Here is a 20,437-nt window from a genome sequence, read left to right as displayed (position 1 = left end):
AGGTTTTGGTCACTACCTTTAGAGCGCTCCATGGCTTAGGACCTGGTTATTTACAGGACCGCCTACTACCACAAACAGCCTCCCACCGGCCAGTACGCTCTCATAGAGAGGGGCTCCTCTGGGTGCCATCAGCCAAGCAGTATCGACTGGCGGCCCCCAGCGGGAGGGCCTTCTCTGTGGAGGCACCCACTATCTGGAACGAGCTCCCCCCGGAGATACGGAGGATCCCGGATCTGCGCACTTTCTGCTGTGCTCTTAAGACCCTCCTATTCCAGCAAGCCAGCCTGGCCTAATTTTCTCCCCTTTCTTTTAAATTTTTAAATTGAAATTTTAATTTGTTTTAAATTATTGGGATTTTTAATTGTCTTGGGCTAAATTATTTAATTTGGTTTTAATTATGTTTCTAACTTTTGTATTTATGTATTTTATTTTGTGCCTGTTCACCGCCCTGAGTCCTTCGGGAGTAGGGCGGTATATAAATTTAATAAAATATAAAACAAACAAAACAAGGTCGCCCAGCTGGCTTTGGGCCTAAGGCAGGATGAAAACGCCCCGTCTCCTGTTTTCAAGCCTGGTGCTTTAACCGCTAGACCAAACTGGCTCTCCAGCTGTTCTTGAGACAATAGAAAACTGTACTGGTGTGAAATCAGCTGCCTCCAATGTTGATTTCTCTCCTACTTCCATTGTGTCTGTTCTGAGACACCACTGTTCCGACCTAGGCTTCCCCAAAAAGCACGAAGCAGAATCCTGGTCCCGACAAAACCCCTTTTATTAAAACAAACAGTGAATTCCTCTCATTCATCTTCAGCAAAGGCCTGGCAAACACTTTTTCAAAACTGGAAAGCTGCCATGTAAATATTGTCCAAACGTAGTGCTGTGCAAGGAAAGACTTGGCACAAAGTCTCTTGAGATTTACGGACAGATCTTCACACTCCTGAAATGAACGACCGAATGAATTGTTTCCTGCAAAAGCCCACTCCCCTTTTGCTCCGCTTTTATTCCCTCTGGAAGGGACCATTCATCATCCACCTGTGGCCTTACTCCCAAGTCGACCCTTGTTCTTTAGCTGTTCCCTTCGTCTGGCAACTCTGCGCATGCGCGCACTGGGAACAGCTGTTCGTCTGCCTCACTGATGTCTGTGTCAGCACTTCAAGCTGCATTTACTCTAGTGTTGACATAAGAAGGAGAAGCGGAGGCGTCTGGAAAGGGACGTTTGATTTTTCACCTACTTATTTTCCCTGGAGATAATATCCCCTAGGAGATGGGATGGGAGGGGGGAAATTCCTTTGAGCTGGAGCAGTAGATTAGGGGTAGAGTGACTTGGAAGATGGCCAATGAGTGCAGGGGAGTGGGGAACGGAAAGGGAGGGTTTTGGGTCTGGAAGTCAGTGTTGGCTACGATGGAGTCGGATTTAGAATGTCGTGCTTAATAAATGGGAGTTTTTTTTCCATCAAAGACTTTGTTTGAAATGCAATTTATTTGAGACGACCTCTAAACCTGACAGACTGATTCTGAAGGCAGCTGATAGCTGGCATACGGCCCTGGCCCCATCTCTGCCTCCGACGCAGAGCCCTCATCAGAGCCTTCCCCAGACTCCAGGATTGGCCCATATTCCTCCCCAACCTCCTCACTGTCCAAATCTGCTGCCTCTTGCTTTATCACAGGGGGTCTCCAAATTTGCCAACTTTAAGACTTGTGGACTTCAATTCCCAGAATTGCTCAGCCAGGAATTCTGAGAAATGAAGCTCACTAGTCTTAAAGTTGCCAAGTTTGGAAGTTCCTGTTTATCATGCAGCTTCCCCATTCAGCTGATGTATCCCCTTGTTCAGCGCTCAGCTTCAGTGCTCAAAACAAGCTTCGCAACCAGATCTTTGGTTTAGGGGCTTACCCTACATGAGGGGAAGTGGGACACGTTCCCTTTTTCACAGGGGGCAGAATAAGCCCTCTGAACAGCTGGTGCGGAAAAGAGCAGTGGTAGGTTCCTCCCAATTCGACCGAGCCGGTAGTGGTGAGGATATGACATCACCGAACCGGTTCTCCCCCCCCGCCCCCCCACGTTATTCTTACCTTTTATTTGGTCCCACCCCCAATCTATTGCTGCCTCCTGAGTCCCAGCTGATGACTAGAGGGAAAAAAACTGTTTAAACTCTTGCCGCGGGGCTTCAAAGGGCCGTCCTACAGCTGATCAGTGTTAAAAGCAAACAAATGAGTCGGGTCGTAAGTGCGAGGACCTTCCAGAAATGACTCTGACCAGCTAGCCACGCCCACCTAGTCACATGACCTCCAAGCCACACCCACAAAATAAGCCACGCCCACAGAACCGGTAGTAAAAAAATTTAGAACCCACCCCTGGAAAAGAGGGTAACCCTCCCGCTTCACCCTGCCTGGGTTGGTTTCAGATCTGTGCCCAAGTTATCCCAAAGATGCTTTTTCCAAAAGGCGACTGGATTTTCTTGGTTTTCTATTTCCTTTGAAAACGTTTCGCTTCTCCTCTTCAGTTAGAGTTGAGTTCGAGAGGAGATGAGAAGTTAGAACTGAAGGAGCTTCCCGGATGAGAAGCGAAATGATTTCAAAGGAAAAACAAACAAACAAGAAAGTCCAGTTCACCTTTTGGAAAAAGCACCTTTGGGAAAACCATGACCTGGATGATTAAGAATCTCCATAGTCATTGTGCCCAAATTAAAATATAATACAATTTAGATTCAGCTATGTGTTATTTTTTTCAGTGACCTGCTACGGAAGTCAACTGTTGGGATTCTGAAGAATCAGGATAGAAAGATAGAAAGATTGCTGAGCACATTGTAAGCCGCCCTGAGTCTTCGGAGAAGGGCGGCATATAAATCAAATTAAAAAAAAAAAAAAGATTATTGATGCTTTGAACTTGGTGATGGAAATTCTGACTGAAAGTTTCAAAAGGCCGGGTTGGTGACAGACCATCCATTCATCAGCCTCAGAGCCTTTTCCCACTACAAGTTCCTCACCTAATGACATTTCTTCGTTGCCAAGTTCTCTATCTCTGAGTCAGAGAAAACGATCAACATAAATCTATCATTCCTGTGACCTGTTGTTTTCCTGCCTTTTCCCCCAGTCCTACTGTTCTAGACCAAGGTAAAGCAACACAGCCTAATGAATTTTATTTAGCTTCAGGCTGTCTTTTCAGCACTGTCAGCTTGAAGAGGGGAGACATTACTTTAAGGATGGTTTAAACCTATCACACAAATAGGCCTGGGATGAAATGAACGCAGTGTCATGGGGATAGAAAAAAAGAGATTTCCCAAACATGTTTGTGCAAAGGGGAAAGGAGGTCAGTCACTCTAACTCAGTCTTTCTCAACCTTGGCAATTTTAAGACGGGTGGACTTCAACTCCCAGTATTCCCCAGCTAGCATGCTGGCTAGGGAGTTCTGGGAGTTGAAGTCCACCTGCCTTAAAGATGCCAAGATAAAGAAACTGTTGTGGTGATGGATCTAGCCCAATAACTCACGAGATGAATTCTCTTTCTTAAGTAAATTCCTTTATTGCAGGCCTAGATTGATGCTAGGCCTTATGGAACCAGAGGTCACTGACCTTGGACCTTTCTCTTTCAGGTACACATCTGGAACAACCAGAATATGTCGTGGAGCGAGCTATTATTTTTTATTTTTTTTATTTTTAATTTGATTTATATGCCGCCCTTCTCCGGAGACTCAGGGCGGCTTACAATGCGTTAAGCAATAGCCTTCATTCTTTTTGTATATTATATTATATTTTGTATATTATACCCAGGAGGAGGGGCTAGGAGGTAAGGAGTGGCTATGGGAGTGATGGGATATGTGGTTGGTTAACCCTTGCAGGGCTGTGTACCAGTGATAGCAATACAGTTAGGCATTTACCATAACAGAAACATTGCTAGAACTAATATATGTATTTATATTCTTCTCCGTTCCTGTCTATCGTATACTTGTACATTATTCGTAGAGTGCCAATTTTGTTGTTTTTCTTCAGCCAAAGCCATGCGCTTGATTTCATAATGAGCTTTGGTGGGATTCAGAACAAAAGGTGAACTTGGACAAAACAAAAAACCCCCACAAAAAACCTTTTCTGCTCTCTCTCCTCTGAGTTTGCTCCCTGAATAAGTTGGGTAGTGTGGTTGTGTGTATGTGCGGCATTTGCACAGAGACATTGGTTGGTTTCATTTGATGAAAAAGCTGGAGCATTCTAATGATAAAGCCACAACATTTGAGAAAAAAAGCCTTCCCCCCCCACACATTTTGGGAGCACCAAAGGTTTCTAATTTTCCCATATGCTGCAAAATCTGAAACACAATGAAGTGTACTATTTCTGCATGATTTCTTGATGGTAAAAAATTTGATTTTTGTAACAGAGTTGTCGAAGTCTGGAATACCTTACCCGATTCAATAGTCTCGGCTACTAACTTTCACAGTTTTAATTCCAATTTGACTTCTATGGACCTCATCCCCTATTTAAGAGTTTCCTAAGAGGATGTGCGTAAGTGCATTAACATGCCTACAGTCCTGTCACATTTTAGCTTTTTCATTTTGTTCATTCAAATTTGTAATTTTTGTTTCACCAATAATTAATTAATTAATTAATTAATTAAAAATAAGTTTTAAAACTATCTTTTTGTATTTTCAAGGGAGTGGCAAATTAACATTCTCCCGTTCGTTTTCTTTAAGAGACTTTTCTATCATTATTTCCTTTTCCTTTTCAGGCTCTTATTATCCAGAATCCCCGAGGAGGGAACCAAACACTCACACTTGTTTTGGTCTTGATCTGCACATTCATTCTCTTGTGGTCCAAGGAGATGAATTCGGCAGGCACCTTCTCAAAACTCAGTAGCTCCAGTTCTGTGAAGCAGAAAGGGACATATAATTATGGCTTTAGATCAGGGGTGTCCAATCTTAGCAACTCTAAGACCTTTGGACTTCAACTCCCAGAATTCCCCCAACCAGAATGGCCAGTGGCTGGGGAATTCTGGGAGTTGAAGTCCATGGGTCTTAAAGTTGCCACCATGGTTTAAATAGATTAATATTTAGGCTCAAGCATCTAATAGGTTACAGCAAGGAAAACCCATCCTCAAACAAAAATAACTAAACATTTATGGTGTTTCTGAACAGAGAAAGCAAGAAACATGGCAGATAAAAGAAAGTATGGACGATTGTTTTCAATTTCTGCCCTCAGAAAATGGATTGGTGAAAGGCAGTGACCTATAGTGGAGCAATTTCCTTTTCTGAAGAAACATGCTTGTTTTTTTTTTTGGAAAAAAAACCCCTCTGATACAAGTTCTGTTTTCTATTTTTTTAAAAAGAAATCCACTCATTCTAATGAAACTGGGTTGGGTTGTTTGAAAGGGTGCCAAGAAACGTGAACTCAACATGTGAAATGTCTTTACAATATTTGTTCTGAATCATTTCTTCATCTTTCCTCTGAAATAGCAAAGGTTTTAACTGCACAAGTTCCTCAAAATCTCTCACGTTACATCCGCAAGGATAAGGATGTGCCAATCAGTCTAAATTGGTCAGTGATTGGGTCTGGCAGAAGCTGAGGCAGGATTTGGAAGATTTTTTCAATGGATTAAAAAAAAATGCATTAGAAAAATTTTCAAATCTTTTTGCCCTTAGTTTTCCTTGAGATGTGTAAATAGCCTTTAGTCATTTTCTCAATGTTCAATATTTCTAAATATTGGGGGGGGGGAGTTTCCAGCCCTCTTCCCCTTTTTTTGTGGCATTCCTCAGGGATTAGGATTCTCCCTGTTCCTGTTTAACATCTACATGAAATTGCTGGGGGAGGCCATTCAGTGTTATGGGGTACCAGTGATGGAATTCAATTTTTTTTACTACCGTTTCTGTGGGCATGGCTTGGTAGGCATGACTTGGTAGACATAGCAGGGGAAGGATACTGCAAAATCCCCATTCCTTCCCCACTCCTGGGGGAAGGATATTGCAAAATTTCCATTCCCACCCCACTCTGGGGCCAGTCAGAGGTGGTATTTGCTGGTTTATTTATTTATTTTATTTATTTATTTTATCGTACTTATATGCCGCCCTTCTCCCGAAGGACTCGGGGCGGCTCACAACAATAAACCAATAAGACAATAAAATGAATACTAAAATAATCCAATTAAAATCCCCGAACGGTTAAAACTAAAACTAAAATTTCCAGCAGATCAGGAGATTTGTTGAAAAAGCCACGTCTTCAGGTTACCACGGAAAGAGCAGAGGTCGGTTCTCCGAACTACTCAAAATTTCCGCTACCGGTTTTCCAGAACCTGTCAGAACCTGCTGAATAACATCCCTGGGTGATACTGATAATTGATACTTTAACTCTGGCTGGCCAGGTCATACTATTCAGACATTGACCCAGTGCCTGGAGCAGTGTTTCTTAACCTCAGCAAGTCTAAGACGTGTGGACTTCAATTCCCAGAATTCCTCAGCCAGCATGCTGACTGAGGAATTCTGGGAGATAAAGGCCATTCATCTTAAACTTCTGGAGGTTAAGAAACACTGATTTATATATTAGGGAGTGTTGATTTAGGGCACCTGAGTTGTTTCTTGGATGCTGGTTTTAATAGTTTCTTCAATATTTCTCTTGTTCTTAGTGTAGGCCACCCAAAGTTATGGCACATAAGATGGACAGCCATATAAGTCTCATCAATCAATCAATCAATGCCATGCTCCCTCATATGCATGTCCTTGAACATTTTGCACCTTTTGCAAATATTATTTAATGTAGATTGAAGACCTGATCCTAGCAGACTGTTCACTGCTATTTCAATATTTTTTAAATTTAATTTTCTTTCTTTATTAAATTTTTATGCTGCCCATCTTTTCTACAAGGTGAGTCTGAGGGGGCTTACAAAGGAAGTAAAAATAGTTAAAAGTTTAAAACAACACAGAATTAAAATATTATTAAAAACTACTAAAAAATGAGGGACAAGTACATTTGAATATTTCATTTCGATTTCCAAATGAAAGAAAAACCAAAGCAAAATTGGGCTATCTTCAATTTGCAGGTTTATATGGGACAATCAGAGCCAAAGAACGCACACACATTCACGAGAACAATGCAGGGAAATGATGAACTGAGGGAAAACATGGAATTGCAAAACATGGGTGTGTTTCACAAATTTGGAACTGATAATTCGCCAAAACACATGGAAAATGAGTGCACATATTTATAAAATTAAATCAAGCGTACCAAACCAAATATGACAGATTGAGAAACTAAGAAGAACTGAAAGTAATAGATTTCCAAAAAATGGAAGAAAGGAAGGTGACCACTTTGTAAAAATGAGGAACCGATGTTGACAGTACAGCCCTAGAGGGACATGCACAGGTCATCTCTGGGGAGAATGTCAGAAGGGCAAGATGATGTGTCCACAGAATCCCAACTCTTTTAATTTAAGTTACGTATGATAAAAAAAAATCAGGTGGGGGCTTCCTCTGCACAGCTGAATGACAGGTGAACCCAGGGGTGGAATTGAAAAATTTTAACAACTTGTTCTCTGCCCGGATGCTGGGTGGGTGTGGCCATGGGGGCGTGGCCTAGTCGGCTTCCTGCACCACGGGGGGGGGGGCACAGGGGCGTTTTCGCTCTCCCCAGGCTCTGGAGGCTTTTCTCGAGCCTCCAGGAGGGTGAAAATGGTCTGCCCCGGGCTCTGGAGGCCCTCCGGACGCCACATAAGTACAAGGCTTGCACAGAGGCTCTGGGAGGGTAAAAAAAAGGCCTCGGGAAATCTGGAAATGGGCTGTTTCTGGCTTCCTGGGGGGTCGATGGAAGCTGTTTTCACCATCCTCAGGTTCCAGGAAAGCCTCCAGAGCCTGGGGAGGGCAAAAAACAGGCCTGCTGAAAGTCCGGAAATGGGCCGTTTCCGGCCTCCGGAGGCTTCAGGGAGGCCTGCTAGGGTCAAAATGGAGTGTGTGCGGGGGGGTGAGTGTCATACGTGCATGCGTGGGGGGGCAGGGCAGCACGGGAGTGGGTGCATGTGCATGTGGCGGGGTGCATGGGGGGCACTGCATTGTAGGTGTGCGCGATAGCGCGCGTGCGCGCTCTTTTGGCACCTGAGGAAAAAAAGGTTCGCCATCACCGTTCTAAGTTCTAATTAGCTCATTTGTCATGCTTCTTGTCTGTTCTATTGGGAAAGCTGACACCTCCTGTACAATTTAACAGAATAAGAGAGTTGGAAGGGACCTTGGAGGTCTTCTAGTCCAACTCCCTGCTCAGGCAGGATACCTTGCACCATTTCAGACAAGTGGTTGTCCAATCTCTTCTTAAAAACCTCCAGTGTTGATGCACCCACAACCTCTGGAGGCAAGTTGTTCCACTGATTAATTGTTCTAACTGTCAGGAAATCTCTCCTAAGTTTATTCCTTGCTTAAAGGCAGCACACTGCAAAGTATGGAGAAGCCTGGTATCCTTACCATGATCTCTGCATGTTGTTGTTCCAGGCTTTTTCTTCAGGGCTCTGCTGGCCCCTTCGGTGCAAGGGAGGCAGATGGGTCTAGAAAGAAAAAAATGGATCTGTTTAATTTAATGACCCTTAAGAGAAATCCAGGGGGTGCCAGAAAGGTAGGTGGGTGGGTAAGTGCCAAGAGGAATACTTCACCGTGAAGTATTAGTACTGTTTTATAAAGCCTTTGTACGGCCACACCTGGAATACTGCATCAAGATTTGGTCACCACATTACAAAAAAGATGTTGAGGCTTTGAAAAAAAAAAGTGCAAAGAAGAGCAACTAAGATGATTAAAGGCCTGGAGACTAAAACATATGAGGAACTGTTGAAAGAATTGGGTTTGGCTAGTCTAAAGAAAAGAAGAATTAGGGGTGACATGATGGCACTATTCCACTATTTGAGGGGCTGCCACAAAGAAGAGGGAGTCAAGCTATTCTCCAAAGCACCTGAGGGCAGGACAAGAAGCAATGGGTGGAAACTAATCAAGGAGAGAAGCAACCTAGAACTAAGGAGAAATTTCTGGACAGTGAGAACAATTAATCAGTGGAACAAATTGCCTCCTCTTATTTTCCAAAGCACCAGAAGGCAAGACAAGAAACAATGGATGGAAACTAATCAAGGAGAGAAGCAACGTGGACTGTAAAAAATATGATTTCTGTAATAGAGTTGTCGAAGTCTGGAATGCTCTACCTGATCCTGTTGTCTCAGCTACAAATTTGCAGTGTTTCAGTCGCAAATTGACTTCCGTGGACCTTACTTCATACTTAAGTGGTCAGAAGAGGGGGGCGTGCGTAAGCGCATAAATAAATAAAATAAATAAATCTAGAACTAAGGAGAAATTTCCTAACAGAACAATTAACCAGTGGAACATCTTGCCTTCAGAGCAGGGGGTTAGACTAGAAGTCCTTTAAGGTCCCTCTCAGCTCTAGTCTGATTGAATGAGGGAGGACAGGGTGGCAATTCAAGTTGAGTAGGGCCAGCGGGGATTTTCCAACTTTGGAAATTAGCAGTTGGGTCAGCAAAATTCCAAGGTGCAATCAGAGGGGATTCTGTAAGCTACAACGAAGGGCTGTGGCCAGGTGGCCCTTGACTGGCCACCCTTCTTGTTTGGGATACTCAATCCACTGAACCCACAACCAAAGCCAGTACCTGTTTGTTTATTTGCTTAAAAAGTTAAAAGGGGCTTTCTCTGTCCTTTCTGCCCCTTACAGGGTAAAACTGTAATAAAAATAAACATTTCAGTAACGTACAGTCAACGTGAGAACACAAACTTTCACTGCAATAAACATGAAAGTCAGGAGGTCACAAAAACATTAAGCCTCACTCATCACCTCATTTAGTGACTGCCTCATACAAGGACCGTCCGTATGACAGTGATGAAAAAAGTAACTTTGCAACCAGTCCTCTCATTTATGATCTTTTCTGGTCTGTAAGGCAAAGAAAATCTATCTTTGTATTAACACTTGCATTTTATCACTTTATTTCATCTATCTATCTATCTATCTATCTATCTATCTATCTATCTATCTATCTATCTATCTATCTATCTCCAAATTTAGATTAGATACTGTATTTTATTGATTAGGTAACAAGAGTTGGAAGGGACCTTGGAGGCAGGGGTGAAATTCTACCGGTTCGCTCTGGTTTGGGCGAACCGGTAGTAAAAAATATTTTAAAAAGTAAAAAAAAGGTTCCGACGATCACAGTTGTGCCGCGCGATTGTCGGAACCTTTTTTTTAACTTTTTTAAAGCATTTTTTTACTACCGGTTCGGGCGAATAGGTAGTAAAAAACGCTTTAAAAAAAAAAGTTGGCCATGCCCACCCAGTCACATGATCCACGCCCAACAGGCCACGCCTAACAGGCCATGCCCATAGAACCAGTAGCAAAAAAAATTGCATTTCATCACTTCCTGGAGGTCTTCTAGTCCAACCCCCTGCTCAGGCAGGAAGTCCTGGTCTATACCATTTCAGACAAATGGTTATCCAATCCCTTCTTAAAAACATCCAGTGATGGAGCACCTTCAAACTCTGAAGGCAAAGCCATTCCACTGATTAATTGTTCTCACTGTCAGGAAATCTCTCCTTGATTAGTTTCCATCCATTGTTTCTTGTCCTGCCCTCAGGTGCTTTGGAAAATAGGTTGACCCCCCCCCCTCTGCTTTGTGGCACCCCCTTTTTCAAATATTGGAACACTGCTATCATGTCACCCCAATCCTTCTTTTCACTAGACTAGACATACCCAATTCCTGCAACCGTTCTTCCTATGTTTTAGCTACCAATTTTGGTTGCTAAACGAGAACCTCCTGTAAGAGCCTAATGCAAATGAGTTTCCAGTGGAAGATGCTGCCCTGGTAGATGAAAGAGAACTGGATTCCTTTAACAAGGCTTCAGTTGAGATGTGCAAAGAGCATAATTAGTGTCAATCGATCAATGTTTCAGAACAAACCAGGTGAACTTTAAAACCTTGGCAAAAAGCCACAATACCTGATTCTTCCTCCGAAGGTCACAGGTTTCTCCAATTCAATGAGGGAGATATCGTAGTCATAGAATTCTTTGATGCCCTGGGCCGTCTTAGCTCGAATGTTGTATAATTCATGGTCAATCCGTGTCTTTATCTTTAGCCTGATTTCTCCACCTGCCAAGGGAAGAAAGAATCAGAGATCCTCAATTTTCTTTTTCTACTGTAAAACACTGCATCGAGGGGGCCTGCGTGCCGGTTGTTTTTTTTGCAGATGTTTTATTATCCAAATTATGTAATATCATTAGTGCTAAACTACTTGTTACAGCCTAACAGTGCTTGTTACCTTAGAAGCAACATAGAATAACAGAGTTGAAAGGGGCCTTGGAGGTCTTCTAGTCCAACCCCCTGCTCAGGCAGGAAACCCTATACCCGTGATGGCGAACCTATGGCACGCGTACCACAGGTGACATGCGTAGTCATATCAGTGGACATGCGAGCCAGCTGATTTTCGGGCCTTCTGAGCCCACCAGAAGTAGGGAACCAGCTTGTTTCCTGCCTCCGGAGGGCCTCGGGGAGTGGTGGGGAAGGCCTGTTTTTCTCTCTCACCTGGCTCCAGAGCCTTTCTAGGAGTCTGGGGAGGGCAAAAACAGCCTTACACACACACACACACACACACACACACACACACACACACACCGGAGGCCCTCCAGAGGCCAGAAACAGCTCGTTTGCCAACTTCCGGAATATACACAGATATTTATATATCTGAGATATATATATATGTATATGAGAGAGAGAGAGAGAGAGAGAGAGAGAGAGAGAGATCAGATGTATAGATATAGATATATCTGTTCATTACCAAATGTTGGTTACCCTGTCCATCTTTTGCCTCCCATCCTTTTGATGAAGCAGAGCAGTGGTCCCAGAGACTGTAGTTTTGACTATTAGTGAGAAAATATCAACCCTGATTCTCTACCCTTGCCTCACTCTCTACATGTACCATGTGTTTGTGTAAACGGTATTGCACTTTATTAAATCATGATTAAAATCATGGTGGCCATCTTGTAGAAAGAAGGGTCACTAATGATCTCTGAGATCTCTTCCAACACTAAGCCATTATTAGATTATGATGGTTTAATGTTGGGTGGAGTCTCAGAGGCCATCTAGTGACCCTTCTTTTTTCTACAAGATTTTATTTATTGTTTATTTATTTATTGGTTCGATTTATATGCCACCCTTTTCCGGAGACTCAGGGCGGCTTACAATGCGTTAAGCAATAGCCTTCATACTTTTGTATATACCTGCTTAGTAGGGCTTTCGCCCCCCCCAAAGCGGTGTTCTTTTTTATACAAAGTCAGCTTATTGCCCCCAGAAACCGGGTCCTCATTTTACCTACCTCGAAAGGATGGAAGGCTCAGTCAACCTTGAGCCTGGTGAGATTTGAACTTGCAGTAATTGCAGGGAGTTGGTGTTACTTAACAGTGCTTTAGTCTGCTATGCCACCAAGGCTCTTAGTATCTTAGTATCTTAGATGACCACCACTTGTCCTTTGAGGTAGATCAGGTGAGGAAGCGGACACTGGAAGAATCCAGGAGTGCTACTTCATTCACTTTAAAGCAGTGTTTCTCCACTTTGGCAACTTTAAGGTGGGTGGACTTCAACTCACCCACAATTCCCCAGTCGGCAGGCATGGGGAATGCTGGCATACTGGCTGGAGAATTCTGGGAGTTGAAGTCCACCCACCTTAAAGTGCCAAGGTTGAAAAAAATCCTGTTGTAGAATCACAGAATCATGAAAACCCTTGCCATTTCTTATACGAAAACACAACCACCGTGATGTTAGAACAACTCAGTCCTGAGAAAAGGGGAGACGTGAGAAGGGGACTTAGAATCCCCTTCTCACGTCTCCCCTTTTCTCAGGACTGAGTTGCCTTTAATTTTTTTCCCTTGAAGGCTCCCGCCTACTTTCACCCAGGTGTTTTCCACCTGTTCCACCCTCTCTCTGTGTGTGTATCAACAAAACGGAAGAAAATAAAACTGAGGGCAGGCCTTGAAACACGTAGGGTAGACATTCTGAAGAAAACCAATACCTCCCCCCAAGATATCCTCATTAATCTCCTGCCCAACCAAACAGGAAATAATACACCAGGAGCTTTGCTGAATCAGGCAGGTAAACATTCAGATGGACTTTGCCACAAGGAAGCAACTACTGATTGCCTCTATGATGACCATTCCCCTTTTTACATTGGCATGTAAGCATTTTCCACTAGGGTTGAGGTTACACCGGGTTTTGCATGATGAGATGTATTAGAAATGTAGAAGGTGGGGGGGACAGCAGGATTCTGGTGGTTTTATGAGGTAAAAATTGGTCTTGAGGCTTGAGACCAGAAGGGGTAAAATGGCCCTTAAAATTTGAATGTCATTTTGGATAGTGAGATGGGTGGCATATAAATTTAATAAACAAACAAATACAATCCCGTGACTCTAAAAAATGCAAAAAAGAGTGGGTGGTTGTTAATCCTATCTATCCTAAGTAGGATACAAGGCCCATAGAATACAACATTAGTGAAATTCATTTTTTTTACTACCAGTTCTGTGGGCGTGGCTTGGTGGGAGTGGCTTGGTGGGCATGGCAGGGGAAGGATACTGCAAAATCTCCATTCCCTCCCCACTCCAGGGGAAGGATACCGCAAAATCTCTATTTCCTCCCTACTCCTGGGGGAAGGATATTGCAAAATCTCCATTCCCACTGGGGCCAGCCAGAGGTGGTATTTGCCGGTTCTCTGAACTACTCAAAATTTCCACTACCGGTTCTCCAGAACCTGTCAGAACCTGCTGGAATTCACCCCCTGGAATACAGGTAGTTACTCGATTTACAACACTTCATTTAGTGACCGTTCAGAGTTGCAAGGGCACTGGAAAAAGTGACTTATGACCATTTTTTTACATTTACAGCCACTGTAAGCATCCCCCATGCTGATGTGATCAAAATTCAGACGCGTGGCAACTGACTCATATTTATGACCGTTGCAGCGTCCCAGAGTTGTCCGATCACCTTTTGTGAACTTCTGATAAACAAAGTCAATGGGGAAGCCAGATTCACTTAAACAATCTAACAACTGCAGCGATTTACTTAACAACCATGACAAGAAATTGGGCAAAGCTCACTTAACAACTGTCTCGCTTAGCAAACAGAAATTTTGGGCTCCATTGCAGTAGTAAATAAATTGAGGACTACCTATATAGAATGAAAGGCTGAACGTGAGGCACGAGTCTGTTTTTTAAATCCCTATCTTAGTAAAACTAACAGCAAATCCACTATTGTGTCTACACACAGTAGGTCATTCCATAACGTTCAGTGGAACTAGGACATTTTGCTGCCTTCAAAAAACAGATCATAGATTGTGTCTTACTTCACTTGATTTATAAAAGCCAGCCAGATTTGCAATTGGAACTTAAAGTAACATTGGCAACCGCAAGCGATCCAGCTATGATAGAAGTGCTAACCAATACAATGATTTTTGTGTAAATTCAGCTGCGTCACTGAACTTCAGCAGTGCAATTAGGAAACATCTGCAGGGTGGTTTCGTAACATATTCATGTACAAATCCACAGATGCTTTTTTTCCCCCAAAAGGCAACTGAACTTTATTGGCTCTTTCTTTGAAAAGGTTTCGCTTTCTCATCCAAGAAGCTACTTCAGTTCAGAACTGAAAAAGGACACAATCATGACCTTGATGATTGAGAATCTCCATCCATGTGCAAAACCCTTCAAAATGTTAGTATAGCCTCCCAAACATGCTAAAGCCAATTTTGGAAAAAAAAAAAAGAGAATCCAACTAAGCCACGAAGGTCCTCACCTTATGGGCAATTACATGTAGTCCTCGACTTACAACCACAAGAGCCTTGTTAGTACAGTGGTTTAGTGCACCCTGTTATTAACACAGCTGCCTGCAATTTACTGCTGGTTCGAATCTCTCCAAGGCTCAAGGTTGACTCAGCCTTCCATCCTTTCTAAGGTAGGTGAAATGAGGACCCAGTTTGTGGGGGCAATAAGCTGACTTTGTATAAATATACAAAAGTATGAAGGCTATTGCTTAACGCATTGTAAGCCGCCCTGAGTCTCCGGAGAAGGGCGGCATATAAATCAAATTAAAAAAAAAAAAAAAAAAAAACCTGAGCTCAGAATTTAAGTAAACAATATGATAATTGTTAGTATCATGATTATTAGGATTATTATGCTTAATATTATTATTATATTAAGAAAATAATGGAATGTGCTGAAATGAGTAAATTGGCATTTGAAATTAGAGAATAAGAAGATAAACAATATAATAAGATATGGGATTTATTTTATCAATGGTTAGATAAAAAAATATGGAAATGAAATATGATAGAGATTGTTATAATACAAGAATTGTAGAACTATATTAAATATAACATAAAGATGTATTATTATTATTATTGGATTGATTCAGGATGATGAAATGAATGTTACAATATAAATTAAGTCAAATCTTAGAATATTTTGTACAAAATGAGGGAAGAATAGCTATAGTCAAATAAATGATTATTGAGGACAACAATACATAGATATATATTAGATCGATAAGATAAGAATTTAGGTAAATTGTAAGCTATGAATATGTTGAAGACGCACAAAAGACTTGTAACCAATCGACACACTGTGTGTAATTGAAGATGGTTTTATGTATGTTTGTTTAAAAATAAAAATAATTTTTTTCCAAAAAAAAAATATTATTATATTCTTATTAGAAGATACGTTAAGAGGGAAAAATGAATAAGCTTACTATGCTCAATTGTTTAATATATACTATAATTCTCTAATTAATATACTATTAATTAGAGAATTAATATCAATGTAGTAAATGATGTTGCAAATTCTGATGGTTATTGCACAGAGATATTTGTACCCAGATGACACACTGTTTAAGAGAAGATGGAATGTTTATATTAAAAAAATAAAATAAAAACTTTTTTATTAAAAAAAAAAGTACATTGCTTAGTGATCCTTGTAAGTCATCTAGTCCAACACCCCCTCCCTCCCCCCCAAGCAGGAGAATATGAATCCTTCTATTTCCCATCATTCAGCCAGAACTCAGGAAGCTTCTTGGATGAGAAGCAAAATGTTTTCAAGAAAAAAACCCAAGAAAATCCAGTTAGTTGCCTTTTAGAAAAGCACCTTTGGAACTTTGGAGGTGAAGGGCAAATTGTTTCATCTACTAACTCTTCCATGATAGATAAATCAGGGGAGATTCAAATGCTGTAGTTAAGGGCCAGGTAGTCCTTGACCTACAACCTTTCATTTAGTGACTATTCAAAGTTACAATGACACTGAAGAAAGTGATTTACAACCGGTCCTTGCACTTGTGACTGTTGCATAACGCAATCAAAATTCAGGCACATGGCAAACGGCATGTCTTTACAACAGTTGAAGTACAGGTAGGTAGTCCTCGACTTACGACCACAATTGACCCCAAAATTTCCGTTGCTAAGCGAGACATTTGTGAAGCGAATTAATTTTCTCCCATTTTATGACCTTTCTTGCTATAGCTTGTGAAGTGAATCACTGCTGTTGTTAAGTTAGTAACCCGGTTGTTAAATGAACCTGGCTTCCCCATTGACTTTGCTTGTCGGACGGTCGCAAAAGTGACCTTGGGACACTGCAATCGTCATAAATATGAGTCAGTTGCCTAACGTCTGAATTTTGACCACATGAGCATGAGGATGCTGTGACGCTTTTAAAGTGTTGGAAAAACAGTCATAATGATCACTTTTTTCAGTGCCGTTGTAATTTTGAACCGTCGCTAAACAAACTGTTTATAAATTGAGGACTACCTGTATATTCTCTGCTATTGGTTGTAGTATCCCAAGGTCATGTGATCGCCCTTTGTGACCTTCCCATCCAGCTTCTAACAAACAAAGTCAATGGGAGAAAACAGATTCGCTTAATGACTGCACGGTTACAACAGTGGCAAAATAGGTGATAAAATCAGGTGCAATTCACTTAACAACTGCCTTGCTTAGTAGATGCAGAGATTCTGGTCCCAATTGTAGTTGTAGCTCAAAGATTACCTGTACACTTCTCACTCTGCCTATTGGTCCTATATTCTACATCACCCAGTTTAAGCAAGCAGCATTCAAGCAGCATTACATATTTTCTTTGGTTCTTCCCTACGATCCTCTGTTCTTTGTTCTCAGTTAAATTTTAGACTGTTATTCCTTTAGGGCTTTCTGTGTTCTTGTTTTCTAGAGATGGTCCCAGGTATGTTGATGGAGCTATGTACAAATCAAGGCAGAATCCAGCATTTCATACTGGAATGGGTGTTTCTGAAATTCTATCCCCAATTAAATGCAGGGAAATAATGCCTCAGAAATCCCTGAAGAAGGGAAGACCCCAGAACTATGCTGGAACCACGACAGAATGCATGCTTTCTTATTTATAGGGGTATGGGTAAGGCGTTTTAAATTGGGGAGCCATTTTAGATTTAGTTCTGTTTTAAACGTATTTTAATTGTTTATATTGTATGTTTTTAATTTTGGCTGTTCACCGCCCCGAGTCCTTCGGGAGAGGGGGCGGTATAAAAATCTAATAAATAAATAAATAAATAAATAAATAAATAAATAAATAAATAAATGTAGTATCTTACCCAGAACCACGATCCAATTAGACGTATTTTGCAAGTGGTTGAAGCAGTGAGCCGCTGTTAGAACCCAGGTACTGGAAATCAAGGCACCTCGGCAAGTAGAATCCCGATGATGCTAGGGCAAAAATTAAATACAATATAATCAGGTTAGCATCCCAGAATTACGTTCTAGGTCAGGGGTGTCAAACTCGATTTGAGGGCCACATCAGGGTTTTTGTTTGACCTCGGGGGCGGGGGGACAGGGGGAATGGCCAGGGTGGACGTGGCCAGCTCGATGTCACTCATCGAGGCTCTGCTTTCGGTCACGATGGCCCACCCGGACTCCGTTTTCGCTGGCAGAGGGCTGCAGGAGGCCGTTGCGGCCGAAAACGGAGATCGGGCGGGCCTCCCCAAGCTCCGCTTTTGCTGGCAGAGGGTTGCAGGAGGCCGTTGTGGCCAAAAACGGAGCCCTGGCGAGCCATGCGCAGCCCTCTCGAGCTCCGTTTTCGCTGGCAGAGGTACCATGAGCCAGTTCTTCACTCTTCCCAGGGAGGGCCCACAGGCCAGATCCAAGCACCCTGTGGGCCAGCTTCGGCCTGTGGGCCTAGAGTTTGGCACCCCTATTCTAGGTCATCTCTCCTTGACTGGGAGGCAGTCCAGATTCCCATCCTTTAACCATCCAACAGAACCAAATATCGGGGATAAAGCAAGTTAACTGCAGGTGGGGGCCACATTCCTGTAAGCCCCTACAGAAATTTCGTAAGAGGAAAGAGATTACAACAGTTGCAGGAACTGGGTATGTCAGATGTAAATGCCTTATTCTCTAATGTGTAAATAGTATATGAACGGGGTATCAGGGGTTAATTTATTCTTCACTTCTTAATGTATTCATAATTCACCACTCCCATACCTAGCTCCACCCATTGTATATATAAGGAGCTGTTTGCACCCTTTTCCCTGCTTCTATCTGTGAATATTCAGTGAATATAGAATGCCTAATGTAAATAAAAGGAGATATATTTAAACCTTTAACTCTTACTAAATTTATTGAGTCTGATCCTGAAAATATTGCAATAAGCTGGTAGCAGAGGATGGTTAATTGACTCAATAAAAACTTAAAAATGTCTAAGAAAGATAGGCCCAACACCAGGGCATACAGCAAAGAAATGGAAACAGAACAAGAAATAATCAACGAATCCACAAACGCGATTTCGAGAGAATCCGAAGAATACACCACTGAAGACGAAGAAATAATAGATGAAAATGATGACCAGGAGGAAATCGAAATAGAGAATAACGAACTCAGGTCAGAGATATTAAAACTATTAAAGAGCCAGAAGAATGATGAAAGCCTCATCGCGAACCTCCAAGATATGCTGAAGAACAGCGGAGCAGCGAGAGAGAAGCACATCACTAATGAAAAAACAAAAGACCCAAAAATAGTGAGTGATATGACTACAGAAAAAATTATTGTGAAGAAGAAAAACGGTGATCCCGCGTGAAATTTTGAATGGCAGCCATCTTGGTTTCAACAGACCTCCAGGGTGAGCGAAGCAGAGCCAATCAGAAAAATCAATTCAAAATTTCTGGCGCGAAAAACATTATCAGACAACGAAAACGAAAAAGAAGATTCAAACACCTCAGAAGAATCAGAATCAGAAAGTGAAGATGATTCAACAAACAAACAAATAAAATCAGCGATGAAAACACTTTTTGCTGCATTTGGGCCAAAACTAAAAATTACTAAAAAGCTAACAAAGAAGCGAGCGAGCAAGCCAATGCCTCAAGACCTGCCCGCTCCCATCCTGACTACGAGAGCGACGACGCCCGAACCCAGAGAGCCCTGCCGATACCGCCCCACGCCACAGACCGAAGCAAGCACCAACGCCCTCAAAAGAAGAGGAAGAGCAGCCGCCATCGTCAGGACTCCCAAAATCGAGCCAGAGACCGATTCGTCTGAGGAGGAGCAGAACGAGCGAGCCGCAACGAGGAGAACCTCTCACGACGACTCCAGTGAAGAAATGAACAACACGCATGCGCAAGACTACGCAGACGGTCCGGGAAGACATGAATTGACGAGGAGACCGTGCAGGCTCGTTGCGAGCATCCCCACGCCGTTTTGTAACTTTCTGCATTTACGAGACCACGGACTACCTCAGGTTGTAAGTAATGGACCTAATAATGTCGGAAATTTACCCAGTGACTTCCCAAAGCTAAGGATAGATGGCATTAATTTGCAAGAATGGTATCAGCAGCTCCAGGTTGTCTTTATGAAGGAAAACTTACTGTTTTTTATCACTAGTCCCCCAAAAAGACCTTGGACTTTAAAAATAGACTGTTTACACCATAGAGCATTTTTCTTATTAATATCTAGTGTGTCTCCTGCAATGTATCACAGCATTAAGCAAAATCTGACTGTTTCAGAAATTATTCAATGCATGTTTAATTTATTTCACAGTGACAGTGTAGCTACCACCACAAGGATGTCTAAAGATTTTTTTTCATCTAGGATAAAACCAGGGGTTTCCATAAGTGAGCATTTAATATCTTTAAACAAAATAAGAGCTGAGTTGCATTTAAGGGGGGAGGTGATTTCAGACCAAACAATGAAAAGTGTTATTATCAACTCACTTGATCCATCATGGGACAATTATATGTCACACTTAGACACAATCAATCTAGGATACTTATCCATAGAAAGTCTATCCAATAAATTAATAGCAGAAGACAATTCAAGAAGGAATCGTTCTAATAATCACATAGAACACAAACCATATAGGAAAGTAGCTTTCCAAGAAAAATATAATGAAACATCAAAATGTCACAACTGTGGATCCAGGGAACACAATAGAAGAGATTGCCCCAAAATTTCAAAAGAA

The 20,437-nt window shown here is 42.0% G+C and overlaps 1 protein-coding gene across 1 annotated transcript in view; it reads right to left on the bottom strand.

Moving 5' to 3' along the window:
• LOC139310091 (uncharacterized) overlaps positions 1 to 20,437 on the bottom strand; it is a 126,966-nt gene that overhangs the window by 58,584 nt on the left and 47,945 nt on the right. The window contains exons 12-15 of the mRNA XM_070934245.1: positions 17,583 to 17,694; positions 10,937 to 11,087; positions 8,420 to 8,499; positions 4,755 to 4,846 (exon numbers count right to left, since the gene is read on the bottom strand). Of these exons, the coding sequence (XP_070790346.1) occupies positions 4,755 to 4,846; positions 8,420 to 8,499; positions 10,937 to 11,087; positions 17,583 to 17,694 (435 nt within the window). The remainder of the gene's footprint in view (positions 1 to 4,754; positions 4,847 to 8,419; positions 8,500 to 10,936; positions 11,088 to 17,582; positions 17,695 to 20,437) is intronic.

Source organism: Pituophis catenifer, unplaced genomic scaffold, assembly GCF_029215685.1.
Source record: "Pituophis catenifer annectens isolate HBS135680 unplaced genomic scaffold, rPitCat1.0.hap2 SCAF_2, whole genome shotgun sequence".
Lineage (NCBI taxonomy): Eukaryota > Metazoa > Chordata > Lepidosauria > Squamata > Colubridae > Pituophis > Pituophis catenifer.
This window is presented reverse-complemented; position numbering and strand designations above follow the sequence as displayed.